Source organism: Scylla paramamosain, chromosome 21, assembly GCF_035594125.1.
Source record: "Scylla paramamosain isolate STU-SP2022 chromosome 21, ASM3559412v1, whole genome shotgun sequence".
NCBI lineage: Eukaryota > Metazoa > Arthropoda > Malacostraca > Decapoda > Portunidae > Scylla > Scylla paramamosain.
The window spans coordinates 14,420,767-14,447,895 of NC_087171.1; the positions used below are offsets into that span (position 1 = coordinate 14,420,767).

The window sequence follows — 27,129 nt, forward strand, 5'->3', positions numbered from 1 at the left end:
CACGCACATATTCATACACACACACACACACACACACACACACACACACACACACACACACACACACAGGTATTAGTTGGGGTGGTGGTGGTAGTGGCGGCGTAAGGTGGAGTGGACTGGAGTGGAGGTGGTACTTGAGTCCCGCCGGCAATTCTTTCATGTCATGGAGTTGTCTTAAAATATTCAAAGTGAAAGCATAAAATATTTTTTCCCTCACGCTGGAGGATCGCTCGCGGCAATAGATCGTGACAACAAACTGACAACAAATGCTATTTTATTTTCCCATGACTGTAAAATAATATGAAGCCAACACTTATGTACCTATTTGTAGATTTATCTGTATTCTGTTTCTAATCGTATTTGTTAATTAATTCTGCTATATATAAGTAAGTTTCGTTAGCGGCGTCATCACTTGGCGTATTGGACCTGAACAGTTTAATGAGATGTTTCCTCTCCCACCCACAGGAGTGACGGCGTCTTCCTCCTCGACGATAGACCACGGGGAAGAGTGGAGTGTGTCATGGTGGTCCACAGTGGATCACCCAAACTACGCCCACCACACCCACCACCACAATCACTCCAACACCAGCACCAGTAGCAGCCCCGCCACCACCCGCCACCACAAACACCACCGCGACCAAAATCACCACAAGGTGCGCCACCATCACGACGAGCGGGTGCTGCGGCGGCGGCGATACCTTCCCAACAGACACCAGCCAAAGTTCTCTCACAACGAATACCAAGCCGATGTGCCGGAGAATCTTCCTGTCGGTTCCACCATTATGCACGTGAGTACTTACTGGGAGGCAAAGGTTTCTAGAGGGGTCGATAGAAGGGATGACAGCGGCATACACAGTTATGTGGTCTCAATGTGCCCATTACATGTTTATTTCAACCAGAGCCACCCAGCAACTCTTGCTCATGCGTAGGTGAAGCGTGCGGATAGCGGGAAGAGGAACCTGGATTCGACACTAGTGGTCTCGACAAGAAACTTATACCTTCCTGCAGCTTGGCATTGAAAATAAAATGTTAAAACTTCTTACGGAGACTTTCCAGGTGGTCCCCCTGCTTTACCTTCCCTGTTCGTCCTTCCTCAGGTGGAAGCAACAGACGACGACCTCGATATTAATGGACTAGTGAAGTACAGAGTGAGTGACACCGAACATTTCGCGGTAGACGATGGCGGCGTGGTCACGAACATTAAGCCCCTCGACTTTGAACACACGAAAGGGGAGTACCGCTTCTACGTGTACGCCGAGGACCAGGGTGAGTGTGCTGTTCTGGTCGGCCTCAATTATTCCTTGTACTCATTTGGTTTTTGAAGTCGTTTCATCAGGGTTTAACAGGCATCACTAGAATTTGCATATTCGCCTTCTTTTCTTGCCTTATTTCTCCACTGGATTGGAGGCGAAGTACATAAAGCATACACAGCATTAGTATACTTTAGCAGCACTAAGAAACACAAGATCTAGCAAATTTAGGGCAGAATTATTAGTCACTGGAAGATTTAGCTCCACGAGGGTGCGCCGGTCAGTCCTGTACCGCGTGTGGGGTTTGTTCTGCAGGGCACACGAGGTCTACGAGGAAGGAGGCGAGGGCTGCTGCTGTCGTCCACGTCAGGGACACCGATGAGCCGCCTTACTTCGAGAACTCTCAGTACACCTTCGCCATCACGGAATCAGCGGGGACAGGTGAGTGCAGAGCGAGGTAGTTGAAGGAATGAGTATTCTTTGTTAATTCTTCCACTGTAAATATCATCGTATAGACAGAAGAAGCTGTAATGGTTTTATATTAACTGTCCTGTTGTTCTGTGCCTTTACAGGTGCTTACGTGGGGACGGTGGTGGCCAGGGACGCCGAACTCAACTTTGATAGATACGAACTGAGGGGCGTCCAACCTCCTGGCACGGTGAGGCGGGCTGGTGGTGGTGGTGGTGATGGTGGTGGTGGTGGTGAAGAGGAGAGGGGGGGGGGTAGATGATGATATGGATAGTGGGAAAATATAAATTCAGTATGTCAGAACAGTGAGATTGGAGATAAAAAAATAAAAAAAAAGAAATTAGGTAAATTATACTTTCTACGATTGCGTGACAGTGAAAAAGCACAGACAGAACCACACATTGCTGAGCCACAAACGACCAGCAACCAAGAGACAAATCTACGTCAATAACAATCATTTTTTGCTCCTCGTTCATTTAGTTCGTGGTGGAGCCCAAGAACGGGATCATCAGTGTCGGCACCAACTTCTTCGCCAACAAGAGAGAGTTCGATTTCCAGGCAGTGGCGATTGATCACACCAACCTGAACTCTTCGGTGCCCGTCCACGTGAACATCATAGGTAAGTGTGGCGTCTGTGGGCTGCGGTGGTGCGGCCGCTGTGCTTTGTCTTCCCTTGTCATATGTACTTGTAATGGTTTGTTGAGGCGCTTGTGCGTGTGTCTAGATGCTCTAACGTGATATTTGTTTGACTTTTATAGCTTTCTACTACTTCTGTTGACTCAGTTGTATAATTAAAGAAAGAATTGAAAGGTTTTTGTTCATCTCGTGTATAAGACTGCACGACGGTGATAGGTAGTGGAGTGGCGCAGCGTGGCATTTCATTATGGCATAAGTTGTGTTTTGGTCCATGCGGTGTGGGAATGAGGTGAAAAAAGCCTCCTGATTATTATTGCCTTAAGTTAACACCAAAACCATTCTCTTTCTCTCCCCCTCCTTTGTCCCGGCAGCCAACAGACCCGTGTATGGTAAGCCCGGCCACTTCCCTCCACATGATCAATGTAAATACCATCATAAGAACTAAAATTATGAAGAGTGAATTCATAATATCTGCTTATAGTCTGATATATGTAAAGGATTTAAATACTGAAAAGACTGAACAAACTCTAAACATCTATTTATATTTTGATGATAATGAGGCTCGTATTCTTAAACGCTTTGTGCATTCATAATGATTTTCATAATGACTTTTCATACGCCACTGATGTTTAGTCGGGTTTTCATTGTTTTTCCACAATAGCGATGCAGAATCCATGATCAAGCACCGCTATAATCATGGAAACACTCTTTTAAAACCACAATAATTTCCACTAGAGCCTGTTGAAAAGTAATCGAGATAAAGCGCCGAAACGTTTGAGAATACAGACCTCAAAGGTAAAAGAGAAAATGAGACAAAACATTAACGCCGAAAATTAATCTTGAGTCTTTAATAATGACTGTGTTCATTTCGCATTCTCTTACACCGACGGCAGCAAGACTTACGTGGCACAAGGGTAAGAAAAGTGAGTGCGAAGATTATACTTTGTAGTGCATGTCAGACACCAAACACACACACACTCCTGCCCTTTGGAATGCGAGAGTACCGGGCATTTGTCTCCCTTGGCGGTAGATCACGTTCAGAAATACAACAAAAATTCGCATGAGCATGGAATTAATGTATTATTATTATTATTATTATTATTATTATTATTATTATTATTATTATTATTATTATTTGAATTATTGCTAGTATTACTGTTATCCTAATATTTCTTCACTACCAGTACTACTACTACTACTACCACTACTACTTCTCTCAAAAATGTCTTCGTGCCGTAGTATTTTGCTTGCTGTTTGTTCGTTCGTTCGTTTGTTTGTTTGTTCGTTTATTTGTTTGTATGTTTGTTTGCTGCTTCTTCAATATTTGCTGGTAATTGTTGTCGTTTTGCTGTCTCCCTGTATTGTAGTGGCTGCGTAAGTTGTTTGCAGCTTATGTTGAAAGTAGTCCATGTTTGTTTATATGTTATTGATCGATTTATTTTTAAACCTTATAATCAGTGTTTTTTTTTTTTCTGATGTGTGTGTGTGTGTGTGTGTGTGTGTGTGTGTGTGTGTGTGTGTTCCTATATTGCGTTCATACATCATATTTTTGTCATGCGTAACAAGCAGTTCAGTCAAAACCATAATACTTAAGCTATCAAGGTGACGGAGTTATTATTTCCGTGGTGTGTCTGTGTGACCCATCTCTTGGCCCGCACTCTAAGGTATAATTGTTTCTTGGATCCTGAAAGCTGCTGAGACTTGACAAAAGGCATACTACAGACCCACATGCACGCTTCCATTTGTGTATTAGTATCGTTTCTCCCTCCATCTCCAACGTACTCCTGTCCTTATCTTGAGAAAGTGTTTGTCTTCTTTCGTCATGATGTGAGTGGCTAGCTGTAACGATCAGTCTGTCACAGTAAAGCAAATCTCGCATGACTTTTGCCTAAAACACATAATAACATTTGAATAGTTAATTTGGTTGTATGTGGAGCAATCTTTCCACGTGATTTCGCATGTCAACTGCTCACTTAATTGTATAAACCGCCAGGGAATTAGTAGTATTACTGTTCTGTTTGTTGTGCTTTCATGTATTGTAGGGTATACTAGTGACAAGCTCGTGTGAGAAATCTCTTCCTCACACCTTTTATTTAATACAGTAGTTTGGGCATCTAGCTGATGGGTTTGTATGTATATGTATATGTATGAAGTGATTTTTATTTGGCAGCTACATTATTTGAACAGTCTGGAAAAAAGAATTGCATCCCTTTTTACCTAGTCACACGTAGCGTTCAGGCTTGTCGCTTCATCCTGGTGATTCAGTCAAAGTCCGGAATTGCATTAAGGTGTCCAGGTGTAAGTTATGTTATTGAAAAGAAGTAGAAGGTATGAAACACTTGTTTTTCCATACGCTGTTGAAATGATAGGGTCACCGTGTGTGTGTGTGTGTGTGTGTGTGTGAGTGTGTCATCGAGGCGTGAATGATGCAACACATGTGGCAGCGAGACGTGCAACTTTTAGAGTCGCAGACCAGCTCTTCTCACTCCCTCCTCACCTCCCTGCAGACGAGAACACACACAAGCCTATATTCAATGAGTGTTCGGCGCTGGACGGCATCTCCGTGACCGAGAACAGGACAGCGGGACTCAGTGTTGTTATGGTGAGCATGTAATCCTAATATCTGATCAAACGCCTCGTCCTTTCAAATATTTTCTAGTGTTGCGTAGGAATTTTAGTGTTTTAAGGCTATGGGAACGCTTGTATCGGCTTTAGTAGTTATGGTACCACTGATATCATGGATGTAAGAGTAGGTTGTTACACAATGGATAACGACAAGGACAGTTTTTGCTGTATACTTGAAACTTTTGTGCTGCTCATTGTTTTTGGTGATATTTATTTGTTTATCGCACATGCAACAACACTTATCGTTCTGTTGTGGATGAAAACTCCTCTTAATTATTGCTTTCTTTTGGTGATTTGTTTTAGGAATAGGAAGCAGAGACAGACAAAAACTTTCAGGATTTATGAGTGAGAGGGATAAAAGAGAGAAGCTACTATTCAACTGTTGCATTAGTAAGGTGGATAGAATAAGGAATTATAAGTTCTTAAGACCAGATAGTTGAGCGGGCTTTTTTCATTACCTTTTGTTCCTGTGGCCAGTCTTCTTGTATAGCTCGTAAAACTAGTGTGTTCAGTTTTGTTGGCGCTACACTAGACCAACATCGCTACGGTAGGAATATAAAGCGTCATATAAGAACATAAGAAATAACGGAAGCTGCAAGAAACCAACAGGCTCACACGTGGCAGTCCCTGTATGAAATATACCTACCTATTTCCACCAATCATCCCCACATGTAACTAATGGCCTCGCTGCCTTGTCTTGTGTGCAGATGACGGCCTCGGACGAAGACCAGGGTGTCAACGGGCAGGTCACTTACCATCTTCTGAACGACCTGGAGACCTTCGCCATCGAGACCAAGACGGGCCACGGCTACATCACCACCACCAGGGTGAGTAAACACTTGCTTCTCCCTTCCTGCCGCCTGATATAAAAGTACAGTCCGCTCCACCTCCCCGTTATCACTTAGCGTTACCAGAGTGTGAATTGCCTGCTGTGAACCGCCTGCTTTGACTTTTATCCGAAACAAATCCTGCCAATCCCTCCATCACTCTCCCGCTTTCTCGTACTGCCTGGGATGTGTCTGGATATGAGTCGAATCAGGTGAGACGGTTCACGGCAAGCGAGTGACGTGGAAGTGGAGGGAATTGTAGTACATGCGGTTCACGTTCATGTATTGCTTCAAATCCAGCGTTCTAAACTCTGAGGAATTAGAGTCAAGATTGTCGCCAGAAGCTAATGGACTGACATTTGGTTATTGTTAGAAATTTGCACTGAATAGTATATTTAAAACCCTTTCATTACGATAACCAACAGTTCACATCACTAAAGGCAATATACTCGTACAAGATGTGTACAAGCAAATATAGGAAAGAAAAGGGAGAATAAGAGAGGTTTCCAGTGTCTAGCCTCTGTTATGTTTAGAGATGGCTGTAGAACAAAAAGAAAATGTCGAGTGGTATGCGATTAAAGCAATGTGTGCCAAATAGCAGTCAAAGGATCAATTAAAAATGTTTTTGCTGCTGTATCACGAGGCATCATTTATCAGTTAAGAGTATTTACTTCAAAGAGACGATTAATAGATGGTGGCTGTCTCGTGATATAATATACGCTCCAACTTGTCTATAACAAAAAATAAATAAATAAATAAAATAAATAAATAAATGAAAAATAAATAAATAAATAAAAATGAATAAATAAATAAATAAAATAAATAAATCTATCCTGACAGCAGAGTTCTTCCGTTTTCCTGCGTGTTTCTATCGTAAATTTTCTTTGGATGTGTGTGTGTGTTGGAAAGTTTGACTCCAGGCGAGAAATCAACGTACAAACACTGCAGAATCTAAGTGCATGTAATAACAGAGCAGAAAAAAAAATATATATAATGTAATAGCTGCAGTATGTAAGTTCCAGGAAGCAGCGTGGTGAGGCGCCTGTCATTGAGCGACTCCACGTGATGCACCGGGGACAGCATTTTGAAACGCTACGGAACCTCATAAACACTATCATCAAAGTCCACAGAAATTATTACTCAAGTTCTCTTGGGTGTGTTCATCAAATTGACAGTGCAGAATCTTTATTAAGTCACCACTGGAATCGCGAAAACAATTCTGAAGATCCCCCGGTCAGTTTTACCATAGTATACCGAAAGTTATCGAGTCCTAATGGTGAAATGTTTGAGAATGCTCCACCAGATGCTCACCTTTACAATTCACTCGCTGGCCACCTGACAGAGAGTCTCCGCCAGGTGCGCCGGGAGCCTACAACTAATTACTCATTCATAAATATTCCAAATCCACCAGAAAAATGAGTACTTATATATTAAATTTCCGTTTTCGCTGAGCTCAAAACTTATTCCATACCATCGGGGTAGAAAAAACGGGACTCCAACTTAACAAGGTCGAAATAGTTGGAAAATTTTGTACTTGTCCATTCAATTCTTGGTCGTTTGTTTATTTATTTTCTTTTTTTATTTGCACAATAACATTTTTCTTAACCATATGTTTCTCTCTCTCTCTCTCTCTCTCTCTCTCTCTCTCTCTCTCTCTCTCTCTCTCTCTCTCTCTCTCTCTCTCTCTCTCTCTCTCTCTCTCTCTCACTCTCTCTGACACATACACATACTCACAAAATACAAGGCACATGTTATATAACGCATCCCCATCATTCCTTACGAAGCCACATGCCAGCAGTTCACCACGAGTGTTTTGTGTTTTGAGCAGATGCTGGACAGGGACGGGGAGGACCGGGAGTTCTTCCTGACTGTGATCGCCAGGGACGGGGCGCCTCCTGACGAAGCCCTTCAGGAGGCGTGCACCTTCAAGATTATTGTGGATGACATTAACGACAACCCGCCAAACTTTGACAAGCCGGTATGTTTATAGAAGGCAGGGAGCGACTAGCGCCTCCTTCCTTACCTGTTACTTATCTTACCTGTCTCTCTGCCTGTCCCCTGTCTTGTCTCCCTCTTCTCTCTTTTCCTTCCTCCTTCCTTTCTCCTTTCCTACCTTCCTTCCCTGTCCGAGATTCTTGATCTATCAGCTCCTCTTTGTTCCCCCTCTCCCAGATTTCCTATTCCTTCTCTTTTCAACTGACTGGTTCCTCATTCTTGTCTCCTCCCTCCTTCGCTCTCTCGCCTTCCCGTCCTCCTCTCTCATCTCCTTTCCTCCTCTCTTTTCCCCTTCCCATCCTCCTTTCCTATTCTTCCTCTTCTGATCAATTCCAGTCCTTCTTTCCCTGGTCGTTTCCTTCTTTCATTCCTATCCATCTCCTTTCTTATCTGTTCCTCTTATTCTTCCCTTACTCGTCCCCTACCTATTTCCCTTCCAGTCTTCACCTTTCATTTTGTCTATCTTCTTCCTTTTCCTTTATCTCTCCACATCCCCTGCTCTCTCTCTCTCTCTCTCTCTCTCTCCAGACCCAGTACCTAAAGAAACTTACGGGATATGAAATTGTAGGTTTGATTGTTGATGGTTGGTTGTTCCCCGGGGATAGTGAGTGAAAGGGGAAGAATTCACTTGGTAATCTGACATGCAACCTCTTGAGCCTAGGGAATGGTTTCTTGTGTGAGAATGAATGCAGTGTTATGTTCTTTCGTTCTCCGCCTCAGCTGTACGAGCAAAACATCGCCACGGACCACAACCGAGAAACTGCAGTGCTGAGGGTGACCGCCACAGACATAGACACACTGGAGAACGCGGACATCACTTACACACTTGACAATACAAACTCCGATGACTCCTCCTACTTCTCCATCAACGAGAACACGGGCATCATCAACCTGGTGAAGCCACTGGATGATAGTATGGTAAGTGCCGTTCTCCACGTCATGCCTTCCTTTCTTTCACTGCTGCATTGTTCTTACGGTTAATAGAGTAGTCTTAACCTGATCTAACCTAACATACCCTAACCTATCCTAACCTAGTCTAACCTAACCCGATCTAACTCGACCCAGCCTAACCTAACCTAACCTTATTTTATCTAACAACCTAACCTAACTTTAACCTAATCTAAGCTAACCAGATATAAGTAATAATTCTCTCTCTCTCTCTCTCTCTCTCTCTCTCTCTCTCTCTCTCTCTCTCTCTCTCTCTCTCTCTCTCTCTCTCTCTCTCAGGCCAGTGTTAAGACTTTTGAGCTGGTGGCCAGGGCGACGGACAAGGGGAGGCCGCCCCTCACCAACACAGTGCCCGTCAAAGTAATGGTGGTGTCCTCGGGGAGTCTGCCGCCCACCATCATTCAAATTGACACTCCGACATCCATCCCTGAAAATTCACCGCTGGACACAATCGTCGCCACCGTCTGTGCACAGTAAGCTTGGTTTCTTTTTATTATTTACTCCCAAACACTGACGCTCACGACACTTTCTTACCCAGGGAAGAAAGAAAAATTACACTTTCATGCCCGTACTCTTATTTTTTAGATTAATCAAAATAGATTTCTTGAGTTATTGTTTGTTTTCTATTTTTCTACGAGAACGGCGTTGGTGATTTTTGTGCCTTATCATTTTTTTTATTTCTGATTTATTTATTTTAATAGATAGATGTGATCGGTAAATATAGCTAGGTAGGTTATATGCATACTCTTACTTATTATCACCTGTAATGTACAAAGAAACACTACAGTGCTTTACAAAATTACCCTTAATGTGGTGCCGTGACCCAAGGATAGCGCGAGATAACACATAATGCATATCCTACCGCTCTGTATTAGCCAGTGAGGAGGAGAGAGAACTGGCTTACTGCTGACTGGGTGTGTGTTATCCTCTGGGGTCATGGGAGCGGCAGTGTAGCCATGGATCAGCATTAGAGCAGCTGCTGTTTTATTTTCTGTCCTTGTTGTCACTCGGCAGCATTTGTGTGAGTGTGAAGTATTCTGATTAGTAAAGTGAGTTGCAAATGTAATATATTGATGGTGGAATATTAAGTGGTAAGGGCTACTTAACAATGTAGGTATGTAGGGTTGGGTGATTCACAGTAAGGAGGCGTTTCTCTCTCTCTCTCTCTCTCTCTCTCTCTCTCTCTCTCTCTCTCTCTCGGTTTTTTCCTCAGACGTGACGGACTAAACTTGTTGCCGACACATCCTTCCCTCGTGTCCCGACTGACGCGGTGCCTCAGTGACGCTGTGCCGAGAGAAACGGGGCACTGTCAGTTTAAATACCGAGAATTCTTAGTAAAAAAATGACATTGTTATTTACACAGTACCAAAAACTAGAGAGGTTATTGTTATGATCATGGACTCGTTTTTTTTTTTTTTGTGTGTGTGTGTGTGTGTGGTGTGTATAAAACAACGAACTTCTCCTATTCTTCCACCTACACAAAGATAACAAATGAACGGTAACTAGATTCGGTTTGTGTGAAGGACTTCCTGAAAAAGGTGATGTTGTTCCTTGTCTCATGTCTTCTGAAGCGTTACTGGCTGTTCAGAATGGCCACCTTGATTTTCTGCGTCACTTTCACCACACTCACTACTCACTACTCGTGTCCTCGCCAGGTCCAATGTGCCCAATGATCCCGACGTGTTCTTCATCCTAGTGACTGGCAATACGGGGGACACCAACGCCGACGGCACCTTCGCCATCAGGTGGGTGTATGCTGGACGCTTCTCGGTAGGGGATGAAATAACCTTGAACGATGTTTTCTCACCAATACGACAGCCGATAAATACTTCAATAACTTTCCTTCCTTTGTTTCCCTGCCTCGCCTCAACAGAAAGCTTCCCAACAATAGCCCGTCGTGTCCCGCCGGAAGTCGAGGAGTTGTCATCTATCTCGCTGTGAGGAATCTCGACTATGAAACCATCACACAGTACAAGTTGATTCTCCAAGTCGTGGTGAGTTTTGCGTTGCCTTCTAAAGCTTTCACTCTCTTAGTATAGCAGAATAGATAGATAAAATAAATTCATTTTACTTTGCTCAACAGAATGGAGTTAAAATTTTTAAATTTCGTCCACTCCCCTCCTTCAACTGACTGTCTACAATCTCACTCAATCCGCAAAGTTGCGTCTCTTGCTCTTCTGAAATTCCTGACTGTATGCCCTTCTATATGTAAACCTCCGGCGGCCACTGTGATCACTGGATTGTTCGTCGCGTCTGGACCAACAAGAAACAGACAGCACAAGACTCGTCTCTTTCCACAGAACACCCAGAACGCGAGGGTAGACGAGCAGGTGTTGGTAGCCATCGAGGACGTCAACGACATTCCTCCCCTGCTGCAGCCCTTCGACGGCGCCATCACGGAGAACTCCCCGCCCATCCTCATCACCACCATCAAGGCCATAGACAAGGACGCCTCGCCTGAGTTTAGAAATGTAAGTGTCATGATTTCGTTTGCAGATTCTTTTAGGCCGCTTTACTTTCACCTTTGCCACGTTACTACATACACACACACACACACACACACACACACACACACACACACACACACACACACACGCACACACATACACACACACACACACACACACACACACGCACACGCTTGCACTAGTATAATTTTGAGTTGTTTGCCAATGAAATTAATGCTGGTCTGGAGGGAAGAGAAACAAAAAACAAAAAAAAAAAAAAAAACACTGGAATTATTCAGCTTCGTTCTCAGTGTTTGATAAAGCTCGTGTTGTGTTGCTCCCCAGCTCGTATACTCCTTCGACGAGGCGGACGTGAACCCTGACGTGAAGACCAAGTTCAGTCTCTCGCCGAATGGACAGCTGCGGACCCTCATGCCGCTGGACAGAGAGGAGAAGAACAAATACATGATTCCTGTCCACGTAACAGACGGAGGTAAGTAAAATGTTCTCTGCTCTGAACCCTCTGACTGCTACTGACTGTATGGTACTTGTTATTTCATTAGAGCTACTCTGGAAGAATCTATCGGGGAGAAATTATATTACGGGCACTAAAAAAGATTTCTACTCATTAATTCTTTTTTTTTTACTTTTGGTGTAGTCCTTGGATATTGTATTTAAGTTTGGATTTATTCATTTTATTGTTAAGCTTGAGGTAAGGCATAGCAGTCAAAGGGTTAACCTGTTTAGTAGCAATGTTGGTTAATAAGAGTAACTGACTCTTTCTATTCGCCTGCATGAAAACAATTTGCCCTTTGAAACCTATTTTTTATTTTTTTATTCACGCAAAAAAATGTTGAGTTTCTTCATTGCATATCTCTCCGACAATGATCATATAGTGGGAATAACAATCAGGAAGGAACATCAGTCATTTATTGTGGAAATTAAATTAATCTTCCAATATCTTTTAGAGGTAAACTATGTAAGCATTTCGTACCGTATCATGTATTTTCATTCAAGAGTTACAACGAGGTTTGTTTTATATTTTGATGTGCAGCGCCATACCATTCAGCTTTTACAACGGTTTATATCAATCAGTGAATCAACCATCCATCTGGCAGCAACAAAGGTCACCTCACTGCTGCAAAGTCCCGCCCAATCTTCCGTCGATTTGAACGCTTGTACACTCAGACCTTTTTTTTTTTCCTCCCTGTGCTGGAGTGTTGCAGCAGATGACAAAACCCTCAGCTGCCGGTATCGTGACAAGTTAAAGGTGAAGTTTGTAATGAAGCACAGGTGTTGGGAGGATAATATACATATTACCTCTAGCAAAATGCGCTACTTGCTCAATTACAAACATTCATCTTTAAATCGCTCCAAAAGTCATACAAGAAACGATCCTCAGATATCCCGTAAATTGCATAGCTTAAATTCCACCGCAAAATCTATCATCAATCAAACTTCACTTATCGAAATCAGCGCCACTGATCCGCACAAAATGGCTTACTGCGATACGACTAACGATTCAGCGTAAATCTAGTCTTCCTAGCCTACATTCACCTGGCGCCCTAACGTTCCGCTTCGAAGCCACTCTAATGAGTTCGCCACTGCCGCTTCCTGGCATATTAGTGACCATCGGCTTAGGCTTTTGTGGCGAAGAGAGGTACGTCTCCTCCCACCACCTGTCCTCCCACCACCTGCCTGTTCGTTCTTCACAGGTAATGGAATATCCGTGTGAACTGTTATAGCATATGTGTGGGATGCAGGATTTATTTATTTTTTTGTGTAAGTAATAGGCGTATATTACTCATGTGTACGAGTTGTCTTATTGGGTGTTGTTTTGGTATGTATTTTGTTCTTTTTGTGTTTTCGGAGAGAGAGAGAGAGAGAGAGAGAGAGAGAGAGAGAGAGAGAGAGAGAGAGAGAGAGAGAGAGAGAGAGAGAGAGGAGAGAGAGAGAGAGAGAGAGAGTCAGTTAATATCAATGGATGTCCCGCTAATCAATGGAGGAATATTTTCAAGTTCGATGTAATTATTCTAATTAAAACACTGCAACGCCACCAACTGATAGAGTTTTTTTTTTATTTTTATTTTTTTATTACGTATAATACTCAAATTCACTCCAGAGGAAAGGCCTCCGTGCCCTAATACAGAAGCTAGAGAATGAATTAGCATTTAATTTCCATCTAACGAGTATTTTGCATTACTCACACCTTTACTATACGAGCTGTGGCTATCTCAATGACACAGAAACCGGACTTCAGATGCATGGTGTAGCAGTGTGGGCGGCAGTGTGGGTGGCAGTGAGTGGGTGTTCTGCTGACTAAACACAGCCACAGGTCACGAGGAGGGGAATGCTGCCTGGGTGTATTCCGTCCTCACCGTGTGTTATTTCTGTTTGTTCCCTGTTAACTAGACTGGTATGAGGAAAATGTAAAGATAACACTGTTCGCTATGTTAGGTCAACTTAAATAAAGCCTAAAGCCACTGGTGAAGAAGTGATGATGATGGTGGTGGTGTGTGGGTCTGGTGGTGATGGTGGTGGTGAGTGGATGTGATAGTGGTGTAGAAAGTGGTGATGGATGCAATGATGGTGGTAGAGAGTGAGTGTGGTGAGTAATAAAGCTTCCAGTCACGGTCACACTATACACGTCACCACATCACAGTCACCACATCAAAGAGAGGCCTCAAGTCCCGACAAGAGGCGAGCGTTGGGCGATGTGGACACAGCAAACAATGACGTAAGCATAACAATAACCTATAGCGCCGAACTGTACAATAATGCTCATAAGTGTGGATACGAAATCTCATAATACTTCCGAGTTCTTAGTATTTGCATCTGAATTTTACGTGCATTGTGAATCAGCTTTACTTATGTAGCCACAGTATATGATCTTCTATGAATTACCATAAATTGCTCTCATATTCAACGAAATGTAAGAAAAGACAGTGTTTGCTGGCCTTTCGTTCTTTGAGCGTCGTCCATTCCTGGTGAGACAAAGGCCAGTATTCGGAAACACTTTGCTTTCTCACCACGACTATTTTCAAAGGCCACGGAGATGATTGGCCGGGTTTTCAAGAGTATTTCCCATGTTAGTATTGTGGAAATCTTGTTAATTTGTCACTAGAACCATAATAATGGCCTTAAAAACCTGTGTGTTTCTTCTGTTAATTCAGTGTTAATTTCTTCAGCACCACACATGTCACGGAGCTTCAGAATACAGAGCCACTTCATTTCTCCTCTATTTATTCACTTTCCCCAGCGTTTTTTCCTGTAAAAGCGTCGCGGAAATGTTTTATTGTTCATGCCTTCCCTCTATTGTCAAACACTGGCTGCTGCAGAATGTTACACAGCTTGTTTGTTTGTTCGTCCAAAACTACTGCGACTCGAATACCGAGTTGAGGTTTTCAATATTTGCTGTATAGTAGCATGGGTCGGTGATCCGCGAGGGGCTGGACGATTCCCCTCAAATTTAGACGATTTTATTAGTAAAAGAGCCCTGTCTGCCCGTCTGTCTAGGCATCTGTCCCTGTCTATCTGCCTGTCTGCCTCTGTTTCTCATATCAGTGAGGCTCAGTCTCAGAATACCGCTAACGCCATTCAGTGTGGAATAAAAAAAAAAAGAAAAAAAGCGAAATTTAAATAATTCTGTCTATAACAACAGTTACCAGTAAAAGTAATAATTATAATTTAAAAGGCAGAAAAGGAATCTGGCGTACCGGCTTTGTCTTAGACTGTGCCCTTTTAGCTCCAAAAATACATCTTTTCTGTGAATAGCGCCAGAAAACCGTACTGTTATTTTCGTGCAACACAATTCACGCAGCAGTGCCAGCTCCGCCACAACAATAGCTCATTGCGTGACGTAAATAAATGAGTGAAACTTTTCTATTCAGTTTGATTCGGAGTCGTTTTATAATAACTCCAATCTTTCTATTTTTGCTCTTATCAATTTAATTACTACTTATTTTTTTTCTTACCATTTTACACTGCGTCTTTCAATGTGTAACTTCTCTTTACTGAGTTCCTTGCTGTCTTGAGCTGCGTTTCCTGGTATACGACATCCTTCATGAAAACCAACACCCTCTAACACGTATATTAAGTGTGCTCTGATGTTCGCCACGTCTTTCCCTCTAGACCACAACCGCACCTACATGTACTGGATCACGGTGCAAGACATCAACGACGTGCCTCCAGAGTTTGATCAGAACCTGGGCGTATACGAGGTGGAGGTGCCCGAGGACAAGGCCGTCGGGAAGAACACGGGCATTGTCCTCAAGGTTATTGATCCAGATGTTGGTAAGTCGACCTAAGTTGTCTTTTTTCTTATTCTTTTATTGGTCCTTATGCTACTGAGTTGATGGTTCAGTTCTCATTCCAGGAACCGTGGGAGTCAGGTTGTCAACGCCGATTCATTAGGGAGCTTCAAAAGGAGAGTAGATAAATTTGTGGATGAGGATGATAAGTGGAAATAGGTAGATATGTTTTGTACAGAGACCGCGACGTGTAGGCCTGATGGCTTCTTGCATCTTCTCTTATCTTATTGTGTTCTTATGTTCTAACACATGGTATTTCTTCCTTTCCCTCGCTGCAGTGAACCACAACGACTTCCAGATCGTCACTGGCAACGAGCAGCGCAAGTTCAGCATTGACTCCACGACGGGCGAGGTGACGGTGGCCTCCAAACTGAACTACGACGACCCAGTGCGGGACAGAAATGTGAGTTAAGAGTGTTTTCTCTCTTATAAGTAACTGCGGCTCTGGGCTCCGTTCAGTCTGTCTGCATGAGCCTTTATACTCATCGCTTGTAGATGCATGCCTAAGATAACGCTTGTTTCTTCCTTGTCTCCAGTTCACGATGCTAGTGCGACTAAGTGACGGGGCCAACCAGATGGCAGAGACACGCATCACCATCGCCGTCATCAACGTGAACGACCTGCAGCCAGTATTCGACCAGTCCTCCTACTCCTTCACCGTCACCGAGAACATCGAGTGTGACATTCCCTTCGGCCAGGCGAGTAAACCTCCTGATGGTGGTGGTTGTGGTAGTGGTGGTGGTGATAGCGTTTTTGTGCAGCCAGCGTGATTGCTCAGCTGAGATGACGATCCTCTGGTCAGCCTGTGTGGGTCAACGTAGCGGTGTTGGTCAGCACTGTCCGTATCCAGTGGTTGGGGACAGGGTGGGTCATGTTGGGTGGCTGGATAGCACAACAACAACTGCTGCTACTACTACTACTACTACTACTACTACTACTACTACTACTACTACTACTACTACCATCTCCCCTTCCTCTACCACACTACTACTACTACTACTACTACTACTTACAAACAAACACACACACACACACACACACACACACACACACACTCAGAGAGAGATAGAGAGAGAGAGAGAGAGAGAGAGAGAGAGAGAGAGAGAGAGAGAGAGAGAGAGAGAGAGAGAGAGAGAGAGAGAGAGAGAGAGAGAGAGAGAGCTATATAGAATAGATCAATGATTCAGTGCACTAATCCCATTTTCTTTCTGTCTCGCCCAGGTCTCTGCGATGGACCCCGACTTGCCTCCCGACGTGGACCAGAACATACAGTATTACTTGGCGGGCAACGAGAGGATCAACTTTACCATCCACGCCACCACTGGGAAGCTCTCCATTGTTGGGGTGAGAGAGAGAGAGAGAGAGAGAGAGAGAGAGAGAGAGAGAGAGAGAGAGAGAGAGAGAGAGAGAGAGAGAGAGAGAGAGAGAGAGAGAGAGTCTGTGTGTCTTGAGTGCATGTGTCTTTGCAAGGTCAGTCTTTCTCCCACCCTAATAAAAGACTGCCTGTGTGGGACAGGTGGGGATGAAGGTGAGTTTTTAGCACACAGCCGCTGCTCACAGCCGCTGCGGGGAGCTTCCTTCATCCCACATCAGCTATGCACTCGAACCAAGGAACCGGTGCAGTTTTACCAGTCAATGTTTTCATTCTATTCTCTTATACCTCGCTTACCTACTGCTTAATGATTCTCCAGTGCCTTGTATGTGTGTGTGTGTGTGTGTGTGTGTGTGTGTGTGACAGAGAGACAGAAAGAGACATAGAGAGAGAGAGAGGTGGGAAGTTTTGAACAAGGAACGTAGCCCTGTCTATCAATCTTGGTTTGGAAGGTGAGAGGTAGCGTGCTTGAGGCGGCTGCGGGCGAGACGTGGGTGACAGGTGCAGGTGGTGGCGCCCTCCTCAGCATAGGCACACCTGTTATGAGTCTGACACCTGCCTGTGTACCTTGTCGTGAACTCGGGCATGAAGTATAGATCAACAGGATATACTTAAGGTTGGGATATGCCGAGCAAAGCGTCTCAGGATTTAGTTTCTCATGTGTGTGTTTTGAAATAGTTAAGGCTGCGAGTGAGTGCATGACGTAAGGCAGCCAAGACCTCAAGCTGGCAGAGAGAGAGAGAGAGAGAGAGAGAGAGAGAGAGAGAGAGAGAGAGAGAGAGAGAGAGAGAGAGAGAGAGAGAGAGAGAGAGAGAGAGAGAGAGATTCTGATATGGGGTACTGTTCTCTTTTTTCTTTTCGTTTTTATTTTTATGGACGAGGAAGGCTGACCGAGAGGACAAATTTGGAGGAAAGTCTGCCAAGTTACATTATATAAAAAAAAATAATAATAATAATAAATTGACTTACGTTTTAGGAATGCCGCTGGAATGGTTCCGTTAAATAATTATTGCACCATAAGACATGAATAGAAGGTTAATTGTGGAATTGAAATTAGCACGCATTGTTTTCCCTCCACAAGAACCTTTCGATTTAGTGCAAAATTGATTTAAAACGAACTCTCGTGAACAGTAACTCGCGTTAAATCGGACATTTTACTGCACTGCCATAGAGTGTGTATAAACAGAGCTACACAGACTTGGTTTCGTTGTTTGTTCCTGCAGGGCCGTGTCGTGCTCCACAGATCGCCATGCTTGGGGTACCAGAGCTCTAGAGGAGTTAAGTCCCCCTCTTGGCAATTTCCTAAACTCCTTGATATGTATTTCGCGGCATGACTCGGCGGCAGGAGCACCAGGAGAGCGGCAGGCGGAGGCACAAACGCCTGGTAATCTCTCACTGAGAGTCAACTGGTGAATCTGAACGTTTCCCCAAAAGCTTTATCGTGAACTTCAAAGCCTTGTCTGCCGCGCTGGAGGAGAAGCAATGGATGGGCGGACTCCCTGCTGGCGAGAAAATGGTTTGGGAAGTCCTCGATGCTGCACACACAGAGAAGGGGAAAAGAGCGAGGCAGGAAAACGAATCCTTTGCTCACTAATTACTCGGTTGACACTTTCCTCCCAGGCCATGAAAACGCTGTTGTGATTATTTCTCAGGAGCGACGAGTCTCCATTGAATAGTTACTTATTTGAACGTAACTTTATTTGTTCAGTGACATTTTTATTGTAACGCAAAAAGAAAAACTTGGCGTAACTATATTAAGATGACTAAATCCTCCTACATATTCAGAACAACGTAAGATAGACTGTGTGTGTGTGTGTGTGTGTGTGTGTGTGTGTGTGTGTGTGTGTTTAAACTATACAAACTGAAATGTACCTATCTCTAATGATGACGTACAAGCTTTCCTACTGACCCTGCGTGCCCGCTTGTCGCTGCAGTGTCTGGACCGCGAGGCAGCAACCAGGGGCGTCATGACCATCTACCCCAGGGCTAAAGATGATGGAGGCGATGGTTTTGACGCCGACCCGCCCGCCGTCACCATCAACATCGTCGACCAAAACGACAACCACCCATTCATCCAGAGTCCGGTAAGGCGCTCTCTCTCTCTCTCTCTCTCTCTCTCTCTCTCTCTCTCTCTCTCTCTCTCTCTCTCTCTCTCTCTCTCTCTCTCTTTCTCTCTCTCTCTCTCTCTAACTGTATTGACTGTTTTGATTTTAATTCTGTTTTATTTTATGTTATTTTACCATATCTTATTCAAATTTGTACCTTATACGTGATAAAATAACAACTCTTAGTAGAAATAAAGTGGAAATAGTTCAAAATATTTCCTACTGGGACTGCCACGCGTAGGCCTGATGGCTTTCTGCTGTTTCTTATATTTTCTTATGTCCTTATGTTCTTATTTGTTTTTGAATTTGAAATTAATCTCACTTGGTCCACTCGCCATCCCTCCTTGCAGGACAACAGCTACACCAAATTCATGGAGAACACAGACCCAAATACTGTGACCAGCGTGATCATCCAGCTGGCTGACTGGGACACGGAGGAGCACGGCTGTCCCTGTGAACTGGTCCTCGATAGCTCCGCCTCGCCTGACAGCGGGAAGTTCATGGTCGAGAAGGTGACAGGGTGAGTGTTGCCTTGAGAGTGTGTTGTGTTGGGAGTGGAGTGTGATGGTAGAGTTCTTGAAATGGTCATGAAAAGAGTTTGTCTATGGTTGTCTTTGTTTCTGTCTTTTTTTTTCTTCTTCTTCCTCTTTTTTTCTTCTCATTTTTCTTCTTCTTCTTCTTCTTCTTCTTCTTCTTCTTCTTCTTCTTCTTCTTCTTCTTCTTCTTCTTCTTCTTCTTCTTCTTCTTCTTCTTCTTCTTCTTCTTCTTCTTCTTCTTCTTCTTCTTCTTCTTCTTCTTCTTCTTCTTCTTCTTCTTCTTCTTCTTCTTTCTTCTTCTTCTTCTTCTTCTTCTTCTTCTTCTTCTTCTTCTTCTTCTTCTTCTTCTTCTTCTTCTTCTTCCCTTTCCCCTCCTCCTCCTCCTCCTCCTCTTTCTCCCTCTTGTTAGTCTTCTTCATCCTCCTCCATCTTCATCATTATCCTCCCTCATCTTCTATGCAGAGAGAACTCTCGCTTCTCCATCAAGCCTCTCGTTGTGCTGGACCGTGAGGCTCAGAAGGTGTACGAATTGCCTTTCCGCACCACTGACCGGGAAGGGGTGAATGGGATCCGCTACCTTACGGTGGAGGTGGGTGACCAGAACGACTCCCCTATGACTGACGGAGAGAGCACCATCCAAGTGTACAACTACCTGGTAAGATGAATATAAAAACATAAGGGGAACTACAAGAAACCAACATACTTATATCCACCTCTCATCCGTATCCATAAATTTATCTAATTGCCCTTAAAAGCTTCCTCTTGACTCGGTACTAACTGCGTGATTACCAAGTCTCTTCGAGTAACCTATCACTTTATTTGCAAACCATTTTCTTTCTGTATTTGTTGTGCGTCTCAGTTATAGAGGAAATGCAAACTTTTGTTGAAGGTTTCCAGGAGCATGACAATGCATTCCCTTGGTTCTCCTGTGCAGGGTCAGTTCCCTAAGATGGTGATCGGGACCGTATACGTGACTGACCTTGACGATTATGACACGGCTGATAAAGTGTTCGAGATCGATCCGACAACGTCCTTGGAAGTCGACACGTGGTTCGATGTCGACTACAACTCCGGGGACATCACGATGCTGAAGGACACGCCGAGTGGCACGTACCTGCTCATGGTCAAGGTGAGAATTCAGAAACGCTTTGATCTCTCACCACGACTATTTTCAAAGGTCACAGATATGGTTACTAGGGTTTCTCAAGACTGTTTCTCGTTTTAATAATGTAAAAATCTTGTTTCTCTCTTCAAAACCCGTGTAGCTTCAATTAGAGCCTTTTGAATGTATATAGTGGAGCTATGGCGCAGTATGGTCCAATATTGCACCAAAGTCGTTTCATCCTCTAACCTGATGCATTCGTGTGTTCTCTAGGTGGAGGACAAGTTCAGGAATGAGGTGGCCATCGGTTCGGTGACCATCAAGGTAGTGGATCTGACAGAGGAGGCGCTGATGCAGTCTGGTTCCTTCAGGGTAGAGGGATACTCGTCCATAACACTTCTTGAGCAGCAGGACGTAAGTAGCCTGGTAGTCTTTTGGGCCTGAGTGTGGGATTGATGCCTGGGAGATTTGAGGATCCTTAGGAGTGGAGGGTACCTAGGAGAGTGGATAGTACTTGGAAGAGTGGAGGGTCCTTACGGAAGTGGAAGGTCCATAGGAAAGTGGAGGATATCTGGGAGAGTGTGGAGTTTCTGGGAGAGTTGAGGGTTTCTGGGAATGTGGAGGTCCTTGGGAGTGTGGGGAGTGTGAAGGATTTCTGGGAGTGTGGAGGGTCCTTGGGAGAGTGGACGGTGTCTGGGAGTGTGAAGGATGGTCTCATAGGCATGTGGAGTGTTTTGATGTTCAGTCGAGTGGAAGCAGACTGCTGTACATTCTGGTGTTATTTCTTCGATTTTTGCAGTTGTCACATTGCTCCCCTTTTTTCCCCCTCGCTATGTACCGGAAAGTGCATTGAAATCCCTGGACGATAGAACAGCTTTCATGTGGATTATTTAGTAAGTGTGTGTGAGTGTGTTTTTGTCTCTCTGATCGTGTCCTCTCGTGGCTACTCCTAGGCTGCTGTCACGGGCACTAGCCTCTATGAAAGACTCAAGGTTGCCATCGGGACCATCCACCAAATACCGCCTGAGAACGTGGACATCTTCAGCCTGCGGGACGTTGGTAATGACGTGGACGTTCGCTACAACTGCCATAACTCGCCTTACTTTACCGCCGCGAGGCTCAACGGGCTCATGCTTACCTACTTGTCCAAGGTGAGTGGCGCAGCTCTTCATCGCGCCTAGTGGTACCTGATTACTGATGGACAGGAACTGAGGTACACTAGTCGCGTGTCTTCCTTACCGAACCGCAACAACAAAAACAACAACTACTACTACTACTTCCACTACTACTACTACTACTACTACTACTACTACTACTACTACTACTTTCTTACTTCGTTTCTGCTACTATTAATATTACTTCTGACAGCTTTAATGGCAGTACATTAGCAAGGTCAGAAGAAGGACAAAATAAGTACAGGAATGCTAGATGGAGAACGGGAAAAGAAATCTAAGAATTTGATTTTTCTTTTTTGTTCTGGCAGCTCAACACCAACCTCGGAGTGAAAATATCAAGAGTAAACCTGGATCGTTGTCTTTATGAGGATGTCCCAGAATACCCCTGTGGCACCATCAATGGCGGCACCACCAGTTGTCAGCAGACTCTGAAGCCCAACATCACATCGCCTCTGGTCGTGGCAGGTGAGACAGTCACGATGGTTGGCGTCGACATCGCGGACGAATACGATTGTAATTGTGGAGTTCTGGAGCCACTGCCATCTGTGTGCTACGATGGATATTGCCTCAACGGTGGAAAGTGCACGGCAGACAATGACACGCTGATCTGTGAGTGCCCCGTCCCATCCAAGGAGGACTATGGACCAAGGTGTGAGCTACTGAGCGCCAGGTTCGAGAGAGGGTACGCCTGGTATGAGCCGCCGAAAGTCTGTGAAAACTCGACAATTTTCATGTCATTCCAAACACAGGAAAAGAATGGAATACTCTTGTACTCTGGTCCCACGGTTACTCGGCCTTGGAATAACTATCCAAGAGACTTTGTCTACGTTGTCCTCAACAACTGGGTGCTGGAAACTTACATGGAACTTGGCACTGGAACTGTTAGTATATCCATCCCCCTCGAGAAAAACATACATCGTACCTTCGACTATTACATCTCCTGGAATCAATTAGGGATTACGTTTGAGGTCATCAACTGCTCCGGCAACTCCAGCGCCGGGGCCAATAGTCACTGCAAGAAATCTGTTCCCTTGCTGGGCGGCGGAGACGCGAACCACCTCCTGAACCTGGCGGCACCGCTACAGCTGGGCGGAATGGCGGCCATGCCCAGTTTTCAACAGCTGGCAAAATCTTATGAGTGGTCCATGACACCTCCCAATATCGATCCCTTCCTTGGCTGCGTCCTGGAACTCCGCCACAAAGATTACCTTTACGACCTCAACTCAACAGACTATGACAAGAATACGTACAAACCTTGTGACGCCCCTACCCAGGCGAAGGTCATCATGGGCAAGCAGTCAATCGTGATCATCGTGGTCAGCTTGCTCTGCCTCATCAGTAAGTAACTTTCATAATTTTCTTTTTTACTACATATACTTATTTTACTACATATAGGGTTGATAAGGGATAAAGCAAGGCTGGAAGTAGGAATCAAGGACTCGCAACAAACAACACGAGCACAAAGCACAGCCAGGCTTCATTTTTAGATCAAGATATATTCAAACAACACTTATTTTGTTCCTCCCAAAATCTACAGCTGAGTGTAGGAGAAAACGCATATCATCAGTGTTCTTTTGCAGTTCACTGACGTGTTTATCCCATGAGTCATTAGTGAATTGTGACCAAAAAAAAAATAGAATAAAGAGGATGGAGGGATAGACGGAGCAGCGCAACCTTACTCACCTCAGGTAGCGGTAGGGTAAAAGTAACGGTGCTTGACTGCATCATTCTTTTGTCCTCCTTCAGTGTTGGTGCTTCTTATCCTGTGTCTGGCGAGGCGCAACCAAAAGACTATCTCCTACCCCGAGCTGGACGGCATCGTGAAGGAGACCATCGGGAGCACGGACATCGAGGGCTTTGGTGAGAAGGACATGACGCAGTATGACCTCAAGCTTCTGCGGGTGGGTCCTGACGGCTACCTCTTTAACGGTGAGTTGAGCACGATGCCGTTCTTTCCTTACTCCTTTTGTATTGCCACATGAATTAGAGACGCTACTAGTGGAACGAAAAGAGGGAATGCAACAAGTGTATAAGTGTATAACCATGAAGGATAGTTACTTCCATAGCTTGATTAATTTATTTAGCGCCATTGCAGTACAGTCACGTGGCGCCTAGTTGTTTCAGTAGATTTAGTTTTTACTGAAGAAGGTAAGTTTTTTCGAGGTGCACATAAATCTCGCGAAGACTAAGTTTGTTATTGGTAACGTGAGTGTGGGAAGCCAGGTGTTTGTCAGGTGTGCACAGAAGGCTTGTGTGACAGCCGGACACACGCTGTGGGTCTTTTGCTGTTTTCTGTAAGGACTCTGGTCACTGAGGTGGTTTGTTGCAACTTATACTCGGTAAAGAATTACGTCTTTGAGAGAGAGAGAGAGAGAGAGAGAGAGAGAGAGAGAGAGAGAGAGAGAGAGAGAGAGAGAGAGAGAGAGAGAGAGAGAGAGAGAGAGAGAGAGATTACGTAGACATTATTTAAGTCCATAATTAAGGATAAGATGGTTTTGATAAGTAAACTGATACAAAATTTCCACGCCAACTGTCTGTCTTTGGCCTAGAGCTGGTAGGGCGACATTTCTTTACCCGAGGCAAGAGGAGGGGAGAGGACGGACGCTTCCTGCTGGCCTCAGGTACACTAGTATTGTCACGCTCGCGTTCACACCTGCACCACCTTGGAACTCCTCACCTGCAGCACATTAATTAACCCTGATAGGACATGAAACCGATGAGGGAAGAATAACGTAGCCTCAGAGTGTGTGTGTGTGTGTGTGTGTGTGTGTGTGTGTGTGTGTGTGTTTATGCTTTTTATGTGCAAAGAAAGGTTGATAAAAGGTTGAAATAAAACAGGAATAAAACGCACTTAGTTCTTTGCTCCCCACCAAAAAAAAAAAGAAAAAAAAAAGAGTAGAAAAGCTTTCAATTATGTCTGTTGATTAAGTTCCGTATATAAATGTATTGATACTCATCCCTTGAAACAGCCCAAGTCGTAGGAAGGTGGAAAACATAATTACGTAGAAACTTACCACCGAAACAGATTAAAGATCGAAATACTGGATAACTCTTCAGTAGCAAGGTGAACAGAATAACAGCTGAGAGTAAGTAGGAAGCGTTGTAGAGCAAGATCGCGGGGGAGATAGAGAGCGTGAGAGTGAGTTTACGTAAGTGTGTGTGTGTGTCAGTGTGCAAAGGAGATGGGAAACAAGCCCAGTAACACGCCTCTTACCAGTTCAAGTGAGGCAACAGTGGCGTTTAACTTCGATATCAGAGGTTTGCGATGAATTGAGACCCCCTCGGTTTGTGTCAAGCGTCCCAAGTTTAGCGGACGAGCAGCTCCCTAGAGTCCTCGCGTCTTCCCCTCCCGGTCCCTCTTGGCTTCTCTACTTCCTGCCCGTAGAGTGACTTCTCCACCAACTTGGATACGCTTTCTCACAAGTAGGGAAGGTTTGAAGTTGGGTTTCCGCCTTAGAAACTGACGGTGTGGTTCCCTCCTCGCCTCGTGAAGTAGGAGAGACGGGAGCAGGACAGACGGTCGCTCCTGCTGCTTCCTAAAACTTTAAACTTTTCCAACATCTATTTTGAACTGTCACATATAGTATTTTCTCTCTCTCTCTCTCTCTCTCTCTCTCTCTCTCTCTCTCTCTCTCTCTCTCTCTCTCTCTCTCTCTCTCTCGCATGCCCATAACTCACGTATGTAGCTGTAATGTGCATCTTTTCTCTCCTCACAGGCTTTTAGTAATGTTTTCCACTAATATTAATAGTAGTGTTTTCAGGATGTTTGTGTGTGTAAGGTAGTAAATAGCTCACAGCACACTGACTAACTTTGCTTTTATGTTACACAGTGAACGAGTTTTATAACAAAAATATCGTTTCACATGATATTTTCTTTCCGTGTCATTTGTGTTGCATATTCCGGAAGCTAATACAAATGGCCACAGATGAATCAGCACTTTAAATAATGGAAATGCATCAGTATTTTGCACTGTTTACAAGTAGAAATAACAGAGACGGAGCTGACATGCAAATGAAATGTGTGAAACGATACCTGGTCATGTATCACTGACAGAAATAACGTGCTTGGTTAGTTAGTAAGCTGGCTATGTGTTTAAAGAAGTGGTCGCCAGTGTGACTAACATTAGCAGGCCTCTGTACATTGCCAATGCTTTCAAACATTAAGACGAAAATTTTTAACCCTTAACAGTGAGGAAGCCAAGCACTATAACTCACTAATACACCTTCATTTAAAGTAACCAGTGAAAACAATGTAAAACTAAGCGCCCCCCGGTGAAGAGACAGTCATGTAATGTAGTGGTGTGTGTTCTCTTTGCCTTCAGATGCTCATGGAGAAAAACAGTCCTATATTAACCCTCTAATGTATGAAGGGTTGCAGGGAAACGCAGAGCACGCCACGTTGAGTGAGTATTGGCTAGTGTAAGGCGGATTACTGTGGCGTGAGCGGCCTTCCTCCCTTACTCCTCCCTGCTTCCCTCCCTTACCCCCTCCCTGGGCCGTGGTGCTGCTCGCCAGGCACTCACAACCACAATGCAATGCTTACGAAAGGACAAATTGGCTTCTTCGAAAATAACGTAACTGATTGAACAGGGAGATTATTGTACAGTTGCATGTGTGATGGTTGCTTTTCATGTGTGTGTGTGTGTGTGTGTGTGTGTGTGTGTGTGTATAAAGGGTTAATATGATTTGGATTGATTATGGCTTGTTTTGCAGTTGTTATGAAGTAGAGTATGTTTGTTTTATTTCTTTAGTTGTGTTGTTCTTGCTCATTTTGAATGGCTTGGCAAGGTTCTGCATTTTCGCTGTATCTTTTTTTTTTCTTTTTTTATTGTGTGTGTTTGCTGTCAAGGTAAGTATCAAGGGTTTTGTGAATGGGAAACATGTGAAAGGTAGTTATTGTACACACACACACACACACACACACACACACACACACACACACACACACACACACACACACACACACACACACACACACACACACCATTCACTTTACACTTTCTCCATTTTTTTCTTTTTTTGTGTGTGTATGAAGAATACTGGCCAAGGAAAAAAAAAGACCTTGCTCAGTTTTCTGTTCTCCCCTCTCAAAAGAAAAAAAAAAAAAAAGGGTCAAAGGAAGAGTTAAAAAGATTAACCAATTTAACTTAATGCTAAATATTTTTGACTTGGTGTCGGAGTTCTGATTACGTACACACTCTTTAAGGCGATTTAGACTTTAGTCTCTAAAGTCTAAAGTTTAGAGAGTGACCTAAAGGCAAAACTCTCAGGTACTAGTACAGGATTTTTCAGCTCATTACATCTCAGCAGTGATTTTCATGATGGGACTGATC

At 44.1% G+C, this 27,129-nt stretch overlaps 1 protein-coding gene across 4 annotated transcripts in view; it reads left to right on the forward strand.

Annotated features, from left to right (window-relative positions):
• Positions 1–428: 428 nt before the first annotated feature.
• Positions 429–27,129, forward strand: part of LOC135111074 (neural-cadherin-like) — a 39,881-nt gene continuing 13,180 nt past the window's right edge. The window contains exons 1-29 of one of the 4 annotated variants that reach the window (XM_064023997.1): positions 429–788; positions 1,098–1,266; positions 1,566–1,691; positions 1,823–1,908; positions 2,199–2,337; positions 2,726–2,776; positions 3,248–3,277; positions 4,862–4,956; positions 5,687–5,806; positions 7,635–7,784; positions 8,522–8,719; positions 9,029–9,222; positions 10,405–10,494; positions 10,623–10,743; positions 11,050–11,220; positions 11,542–11,689; positions 15,328–15,489; positions 15,785–15,909; positions 16,043–16,204; positions 16,728–16,850; positions 18,813–18,962; positions 19,334–19,503; positions 19,982–20,174; positions 20,454–20,648; positions 20,895–21,035; positions 21,575–21,772; positions 22,105–23,134; positions 23,543–23,725; positions 26,119–26,199. In XM_064023997.1, the coding sequence (XP_063880067.1) occupies positions 444–788; positions 1,098–1,266; positions 1,566–1,691; positions 1,823–1,908; positions 2,199–2,337; positions 2,726–2,776; positions 3,248–3,277; positions 4,862–4,956; positions 5,687–5,806; positions 7,635–7,784; positions 8,522–8,719; positions 9,029–9,222; positions 10,405–10,494; positions 10,623–10,743; positions 11,050–11,220; positions 11,542–11,689; positions 15,328–15,489; positions 15,785–15,909; positions 16,043–16,204; positions 16,728–16,850; positions 18,813–18,962; positions 19,334–19,503; positions 19,982–20,174; positions 20,454–20,648; positions 20,895–21,035; positions 21,575–21,772; positions 22,105–23,134; positions 23,543–23,725; positions 26,119–26,199 (5,146 nt within the window). In that variant the 5' untranslated portion in view covers positions 429–443. The remainder of the gene's footprint in view (positions 789–1,097; positions 1,267–1,565; positions 1,692–1,822; positions 1,909–2,198; positions 2,338–2,725; positions 2,777–3,247; positions 3,278–4,861; positions 4,957–5,686; positions 5,807–7,634; positions 7,785–8,521; positions 8,720–9,028; positions 9,223–10,404; positions 10,495–10,622; positions 10,744–11,049; positions 11,221–11,541; positions 11,690–15,327; positions 15,490–15,784; positions 15,910–16,042; positions 16,205–16,727; positions 16,851–18,812; positions 18,963–19,333; positions 19,504–19,981; positions 20,175–20,453; positions 20,649–20,894; positions 21,036–21,574; positions 21,773–22,104; positions 23,135–23,542; positions 23,726–26,118; positions 26,200–27,129) is intronic. The other 3 variants (XM_064023998.1, XM_064024001.1, XM_064023999.1) reach the window with 3 other exon arrangements.